At 37.3% G+C, this 8461-nt stretch overlaps 1 protein-coding gene across 1 annotated transcript in view; it reads left to right on the forward strand.

Annotated features, from left to right (window-relative positions):
• The window catches only part of KLHL2 (kelch-like family member 2), a gene marked incomplete at its 3' end in the record, with an annotated part of 55923 nt that extends 47712 nt beyond the window's left edge, over window positions 1-8211 (forward strand). Inside the window, exons 8-13 of the mRNA XM_010134029.1 lie at window positions 46-163; window positions 802-999; window positions 1757-1858; window positions 2675-2803; window positions 7756-7896; window positions 8063-8211. Of these exons, the coding sequence (XP_010132331.1) occupies window positions 46-163; window positions 802-999; window positions 1757-1858; window positions 2675-2803; window positions 7756-7896; window positions 8063-8211 (837 nt within the window). The remainder of the gene's footprint in view (window positions 1-45; window positions 164-801; window positions 1000-1756; window positions 1859-2674; window positions 2804-7755; window positions 7897-8062) is intronic.
• Between the last annotated feature and the right edge of the window lie 250 nt (window positions 8212-8461).

Here is an 8461-nt window from a genome sequence, read left to right on the forward strand (position 1 = left end):
CTTATATTTATTGATTATTTGCATATATTATTATTTCCTTTTTAGTTGATGATGGTAGTTGGAGGACAGGCACCAAAGGCGATTCGCAGCGTTGAGTGCTATGATTTTAAAGAAGAACGCTGGCATCAGGTGGCTGAATTACCCTCCAGAAGATGTAGAGCTGGTAAATGATGCCTAATTTTTTGTTGAGTTTGGTAGTGCTTCAGAATTTAGGTATCTGTATAAAGCATTTTATGTTCTTTGGGAAAGTACTTAAAATATTTCTCTGAGCAGGGTGAAGCATTGACTTCAGTGATCACCCTTTAAATTCTATTTACTTGCTAGTCGGGAACAATACAAGTTCGGTAACTTGATCTAAATTTGTTCTTCAATTTGTAGTCCCTAGAATAAACTGCTTTATTACCTCCCAAAGATACAGAAATAAATTTAAATATTAATGCATTATAATAATGAGTAATTTTGCTATTAAAATACCCTAGTCTTATTAGAGATGGAGAATGTGAAGAAGTGAAAAAACTAATAATAAAAAAAGTGAAAAAGTTATCTTAAAGCAGCTGACATATCTAAGCAAGAAGAAATTCAGCAAGCACGCTATTCAGAAGCACAAGTTATTAGTAACAAAAAGTGTCAGAACTTCTAGTGCTTAACTGGAATGAAGTGTGGCTCTAGAACACTGTCAAAAGTCTGATAGTGCAGTGAATACTGTAAATTGCATTACTGCATACTTAGGGCAGTACGGAACACAATTAATTGACAAAGAGACTAAAATGTTCATCATTCCTCCCTGTTTCCCTGCTCTAGGAATGGTGTACATGGGAGGCATGGTTTACGCTGTTGGTGGCTTCAATGGTTCTTTGAGAGTTCGTACAGTAGATTCCTACGATCCGGTGAAGGACCAGTGGACAAGTGTTGCCAATATGCAAGACAGGAGAAGCACACTGGGAGCAGCTGTATTAAATGGCCTTCTTTATGCTGTGGGAGGATTTGACGGGAGTACAGGTATTTTTGCCTTCACATGCTGCAGATTACATTTGACTACTCTTGACATAACTTATCAAATCTGAAATAATAACAACTTCCTTCCTGGAAGTCGTGATGAAACCAAGCACGAGGGCAGCCTGGCATCTTGTGGTGTGGAACGTGCTTTAGCGGTCACATTCTTCTACCTGATTACTGGACTGTTTGCTTCCATCTAAGAGTTTAGGCTTACTGACTAGTGAATCTTTGACATACTCCCTTTCAGTATTCCTTCTGTAGTCAGAGTCCTTAACTCATGGAAGATGTGAGCAGAAGAATTACCTGGTCTCTTTCGTCCTGTTTGCATATGAAATAAACCTCTGCATTTTCATGACCTGCAAACAGGATTACAGCTTCCTCTGACCTGTGGGAAGGCTTTGGTCATACATTTCATTCTCTTCACAGATGCATTTGTGCAGAGATGGTCCTTTTCCTTAATATTGAAGTATCTGTAGGAGGAAGCATTGTGACTTAATTAAAAGAAAAAAAAAGAAAAAAAAAAAGGGGAAGAATCTCTTAGAATTCCACACAAGCTTTTATTAATATGCCCATTTTCAAACACCAAGATGGGTTAATTGTAATTGGCTATCTAAAGGACACTGTTTGTGCCTTTTGCGCAGTAATTAACAGTCATTTAAATTAAATTATTTGAGTTTTCAAATACAAAGATTTTTATGGAGGGTAGACAGCATGTTGCACCTAGATTTAAAGAGAAAATAATGTTATATTGTCGTCTTAGGTTTATCATCAGTTGAAGTTTACAACTTAAAGACTAACGAGTGGTTTCATGTAGCTCCAATGAACACAAGAAGAAGTAGTGTCGGTGTAGGTGTTGTTGGAGGTAAGTTGTCAAATGGTATTGAAAAGAATAGGGTTTGGAAAATGCAATTCTTTACTGCCTTTTCTCATTTTTGAAAAGGTACTCAGATTTATGTTTTTCTCAACCGTGTAATTCAAATGGTACAAACAAGCTGCTTTGGTTACACGTCAGCAAATCTAGGCAGCCTGATTACTGAAGTTATGTCCTTACAAACTGGCCTCTAGTGATGTAACACGGCAGTATTGTCAACTCTGTTATCTGTGCTGGCTGCACTCTGGGCTGATCTCAAGGACAGTGCCAGGAAAACTGCTGACTTTTAAGTCAGCTAGTGGTGAATAGCCTGGATGTCGCTTGCACAATGCAGAGCTGGGCTGGCTCTTGGGTCTTGAAACAGTTCCAGGCATGTGTTTTAACTGCAAGGGAACCACTGGTGTTTCTGGTCTGAAAATGCAGACCGTACAAGTAATTTTCATCTGAATTGTCAATATTTCTAGGAAGCCTATTTGCGAGCTTCCAGTGTTGGACATACTTGAATTACCTTGCTTTTTTTAATTAAAAACCAGGTTAAGTACCTTTTGTGTTTCAGCTAGACAATTAAAAATCTTTTGACTCAACATTTTTCCTTGTTAGAACAATGACTGCCTTTTACATCCTAAAAACCACGAAGAACTGTAGTCTACCATCTTAAACTAGTTTTGATAAAGAAACTCAATAACTGGTTGATGACAGGTACTGATCAGTAACTAACTGAGAGAACGATGACTTCCTCTCAGCCTGTGTACCATCATAGTCTGTGTGCAACAGAAATTTGTAGGTCTCTGTTGGTTACTCTTCTAGGTAAACTGTATGCTGTTGGTGGCTACGATGGGGCGTCACGTCAGTGCCTTAGTTCAGTAGAATGCTATGATGCTAATTCGAATGAGTGGAGCTATGTTGCAGAAATGAGCACTAGACGGAGTGGAGCAGGTGAGTGGACAAGAATCAACTGTCCTTGTATAACTGAAATAAATGTGTGGTTTTAATATGCATCTAAAAATATAAAAGGTAAGCTCAAGTCTGAGTCTAATGGAATGCGTTAGTCTTAGATGGCTGAAGTATTGCAGGTTATAAACACGAAACCGTCCTACAGAGTGAGATTCAGTCTGTTAACAGTAAATATCTTTCCTTGCTTGTTCATACTTTTCGTATTCCTCTTCTTCCCGTAACTTCTGAGGTTTTTAACATGCTGACTGATGTCCATGGATTGTGATAATCAGTACTGAATTACCAAAGTCTACATGGCCGGGATGAAGATAAGCCATTTTTTCAAAGATGTCTCTTTGACAGTCTAGGGCTGATTCTTCAAATAGCATTTTCAGGTTGACTTCGTATGTGAACTGTGACTAGATTTTCACCTCTTCGGAGGACTTGTTCTGCATTCTGGAACTCATTGCAAGAAATTCTGCTCTTTTTCATTCTTAAGTTTGTGTTACTGGTTTCATCCTATTACTTCCACTTATTACTTCCACTTTGTTTCATCTTCAATAATTCTTCTCATCACCTGCTGTTTACATCCTCTGGATATGTATAGGCATATGTTATCCTTCCTTATCATTTAGCCAAGGTATATCCATTTATTCCTTTATAATCTTAATACCTTCTTTTTTTTTTTTTCATGGATTTTTTTTTTTCCTTCTTGAGATTCTGAGTACATGTATGTCTCTTTAAAGACATCAGAAGTGCCTGTGGTATTCCACTTTTGTTTAATGGAGTGATGCTTCCACAGCTCCAAATTCACTCTATGATTTTCATTATCTATTTATATTATGGACTCAAATCTCATTTACTGTTCACTGTCCTCTATTTGTCTTTTGGTATTTCAGGTTTTTTCAACTTGCAGAAGTTGTTTTATTTCTCTAGATGCGTCCCCGTGGACTTTTTCAAGTCAAATTGAATGATACTATTTTTCTGTGTTTATTTTTTAAGTTAAGTCACTTTTTTGCCTCAATGGTGCTTTTTAGCAACACCCTTCAAATATCTACTGGTGATTGCATTAAATGTGCTTGATAATTGGAAGAGATGTTGCTACAAATAAAACTGGATGGACTCCTAGTATTCTCAGTAGATGATTAATAGTTATCCCAACTTTTCATCTTGCCTTCCGTTACCCTTTATTAACTCTGAAGAGTTTTTAATCTGTAGAATGGTGTTTAAATTAAGTCCAAGTTATTTAAAAAGCAATACATAAAAATATTAAAATCATTACTAAAATTAAAACACTTAGTTTGTAATAATACCATAAAATCAGCGATTTGATATGTCTTTTATTGCTAAAAGTAATGGTTTGATTGTGTTTTGAAGTTAAAACTGTGATGTTAATGCAGGAAACATGATACACTGTACCTCAAGAAAACAGTTGTCTTGTGAAACTTCTAGTTATTCAGTGTGTGCATTTTGGAAGTAAATTCTGGATTAAAAACTGGCCAGAGTTGCAGTAAGGGTGCGGTTAAATACTCCTAATACTGGCAATTGTTGAGAAAAATATTTATATAAATAAACGAGCAAATGACAAGTATCATTATAAACACAAATAATGTTGATGGGTTGTGACAAAGCTTCATTTTGCAATCTGCCCGCACGCCCGTTTTATCTCAGTGTTATTGGGGTTTTTTTAAATACTCTGGTTTTGCAAACTATTATTGTACTTGTAACCTATTTATACACTAGGTATTTTCAGTTTTTGTTTTTTTAATGTTGAATTACTTCGACTCTGAAATTTAGTGCCTTAGATACACTAACTACTGGGATCTTTCTGCCCCTCTCCTCCCTCCCCTCATCCAAGAGTTCAGAACTGTGTTTGTTTACTCAAGTCTGCTGCCTTTTACCATGTCCTCTGATTAAAAAAAAAAAAAAAAAAAAAAAAAAAAAAGACTCTGACGTCCCTCCTTGTTCAGGCCTATTTCTACACTCTGGAGCTCACAGGAAGCTGCTACGAATCAAAAACTCCCTATAAAAAAAAAAAAAAAAAAGAAAAAAGAAAAACAAAGAGGAAAAGTAAATGGAGTCAGTTGCGTCAGATTCATATAACTGAGTAAAATAATCAACATTCTTCTGTGCCACTCTGTAAAATAAATGGAAAATTATACTTGTGCACGGGGGAGGAGTGGGTGGCAATATAAAAATCATGACTATTAATTGAGCTTGGCCAGAATAGTCAAATATCCCAAACCACCACAACTGTTTAAATTGGCGATTGGTCCTGGTGGAATTATGGGTACTAACTAAAGAGAATTTTGTTCCTATATTAAACATTTGGATCTCTGGTCATCTCAAGGAACTTAAGCCTGTCTCTTCTGCTCCTGCTGCTTCAGCTTCATTCAAAAGCACCTTCAGAGGTTAACCCTCAGTTACTCTTCTTTAGTACCAACTGCTTCTCAGTTGATCAATACAGGGACAGATCTGTTTCCAGCAACATATTGGGATGAGGAACTTCAGATCCAGATATAGGCCATTTGGGAGGGATGAGAGATATAAGACAGGGTCGTGAAAAATGTGCAGGAAAGAAAAATAACAAAGAAAGGAGAACTCAGAAGACGGCAACGAGAGGATACAGACGGAAGGAGCAAGAAATAAGGTAGGACTTGGAAACTGGGTGTGGGATTAAGGGAAAATGAAGGACCAAAGAGGAACAGAGGACATTATTAAAAATAAGGAGCCATCAAAGAAAAAATGGCAACGTAGCAGGGGGAAAACTCTACACACTGAATAGGAAGGTCAGTAACTGTACAGAAAGCCTGGGTGGGGGATTTATATCACATCACATATTTAAACTAAATCTTAGCCCTCCTTCTAGCTCTGCAGTGTTTAAACCTACAAAAGATGAATATTGTATTATACTGTCTCATGAAGTGTGATCAGAGTGGGAGAAAGAAAAGCTGTCATACTCTACCGTGACATGATAGCTAGAAATAATAGCAATAAAAGAGGAATTAAATTAACTGGGAAGGATATGGAAAATTCAGTAATGAATATCACTGATAAAGCATTAGATAGGATGATTTATAAAACGGTGCCCTATTAAGAAGCTATTTTTCAGATTTGCAGTACCAATTAACTCTTCCATGTTTCCTTCCCCTCTTATTTTAATTATTAAAATCTGTATTTTTAATAAGAAAATTTAGTTATTTCAATAGGAGTCATTTCTCTTTCTTTATAGGAATGGCTCTTACATACAATATTAGTGATATGTTTTCAAAAATACTTCACCTGGCTATTAAGGTCTCGGGGTTCTGTTTTTTTAATCCAGCTTTTTTTCTGTTCTCTGAAGGACTTACCTGATGTACTGCATTCATATTTGCTGTTTCCCTTTAATAAAGATTTTAAGCTGTGCCCTTTCCATGGAACCCTTCAAGAGCTTTATTTGCAAATCTTTATCTCAGCTTTGTGTTTCATCTTCTTAAATGTGATATATATTAGATTTCCTAATGTACGAGGGCTGCTCCAAAAGTAATGCCTCCTATTTTATTACATTGGCCCACAACATCAGAGGCGGATGTTGGTGGTCTGGCAGTAGAGGTTGAACCTTCCCACCAACATTCCATTGAATTTTGTTGCCGTGTGACAGGCGGCAGCAGAGGGGCAGTCTGACAGCATGGCCTCTGACATGGGAGTTCGTGTGAAGCAAAGGGGAGTAACTGAATTCCTCCACGTGGAAAAAATTGTACCCACTGACATTCATTGTCACTTGCTGAACGTTTATGGAGACCAAGCAGTAGATGTGACACAGTGAGGTTGTGGGTGGCGCGTTTCAGCCATGGTGACAGTGTGTCCCTCCACTGGTGTACGGATTTTTATGCCGAGCGTGGCACACAGGCTCTTGTTCATCGCTGGTAAAAACGCACAGCCAGTGGTGGGGACTGTCAAAAACCAATGTTTTGTAGCTGAGAATTTGCTTTGTCAGACAGTGTTACTCTGCTCTTTGTATCTGTTGCAGTTTCCATGGAAACAAATAAAAGGCATTACTTTCAGAGTGACCTATGTACTTTCATAGTAGTGTTTTTTTCAATTGTCTTTATGGTCCATCACTCACAAGTTTTAATGTAAAAGTTCTGAAGTCTATTGTTTGGATTCGAATAGTGCAGTAGAAGGTGAGGAATAAACAAACAGGCCTTCCTTTCTGCTTCCCCTATTACAATTTTTTCAGTATGTGCAGCCCAATTAGCAAGTAGATACAGACTAGCTTTAGTTAGTTCTTCATCCCAAGTTTTCATCCCAGGTAGATAAAGTTTTTGTTGTAAAGTAAAGGAGACCCTAGGAGTAGAGGAGACCCTTTAATATCCTTTTGGATATTTTGGTAACTGAAGCTTGGTTCAAGGAAGCTTGGTGTTCTCCAAATCCTGGAGGAGGAAATTGGTCTCTCTGTTTACTTGTGTTTCATATATAATGTTTGCAAGGTATTCCAAAAGTGCAGTAGAAACATCCCTATTGTATGATCTCTATCCATTCAGCTTTTTCCCTCCCTACTGCAGAGTTTTTACTTTCTAAAAATTCACTTACGCTTTATCATCTTGTCAGATTTCCATTTTGCTGGCTGAGCACACTGTCTCATTTACTGTCACTTCTAATTAGTCCTAAATTTCAACAGTCCTATTTTCCTGCATGTCATTTTTCATCCTAAGTTTTCTAAACCTTCTGTTGCAGAACAGCTCTGGTCTTTGTATGCTGCAGTATGGTAGAGGAGCACGCAAGACACTTTATCAGTGTCTTGCTGTAGCTACTGTCTTTTTGTTTTAATGCATCCTCACCCAAATGTTTTATGAAATCATTCCTAACAATGACCGGATGAAGAACTTACGTTAGCGGGCATAATATTTGTTGTTTCTTCTTTGTACAGTAAAACCATTCTCTGGTTAATTTTGAGTATTTTCATATGTTCACAGGTGTTGGTGTGTTAAACAATTTATTGTATGCAGTAGGCGGTCATGATGGTCCTTTGGTAAGAAAAAGTGTTGAAGTGTTTGATCCTGTCGCCAGTACATGGAAGCAGGTTGCAGACATGAACATGTGCAGAAGGAATGCAGGTATATGCAGCAATTGCTTCAAAATAGTGGTAAAATCATTTGGTGTGAATGGCATGTTTCTGGACTTCTGCCACTTTCATGATGTCACAGAATAGAAACCATGTTTTTAAGGGGGGAACAAGCCAATTGCTCACTTTCATATTGGTTTTCTGTCTTTTTTTTTTAGGTGTTTGTGCTGTAAATGGTCTCTTGTATGTAGTTGGAGGAGATGACGGTTCGTGTAATTTATCAACAGTGGAATATTATAATCCAACAACTGATAAATGGACGGTTGTGTCATCTTGTATGAGTACAGGAAGGAGCTATGCAGGTAATGTCTTTATTTTTTAATTTTTAATGTCTCTCTTTTTTTGGACAGATCTTTTTACAGTGTACAGCTAGGGTAAGATACTTGACAAAGAATCCAAAGTCCTGTCCAAGGTACAACCCAAGATACTAGGATAGGTGTGAAGAATCTGATGGTACGTTTTGAATTATGACTTTCAACAATTTTTCACTACAAGGAAAAAATGGTATTAAATTGTTCTCAAGAGGGATTTAGCGTGTAAGTGGCGAGTCAGAGAGA

This window comes from Buceros rhinoceros, unplaced genomic scaffold (assembly GCF_000710305.1).
Source record: "Buceros rhinoceros silvestris isolate BGI_N320 unplaced genomic scaffold, ASM71030v1 scaffold4794, whole genome shotgun sequence".
NCBI classification, from domain to species: Eukaryota; Metazoa; Chordata; class Aves; order Bucerotiformes; family Bucerotidae; genus Buceros; species Buceros rhinoceros.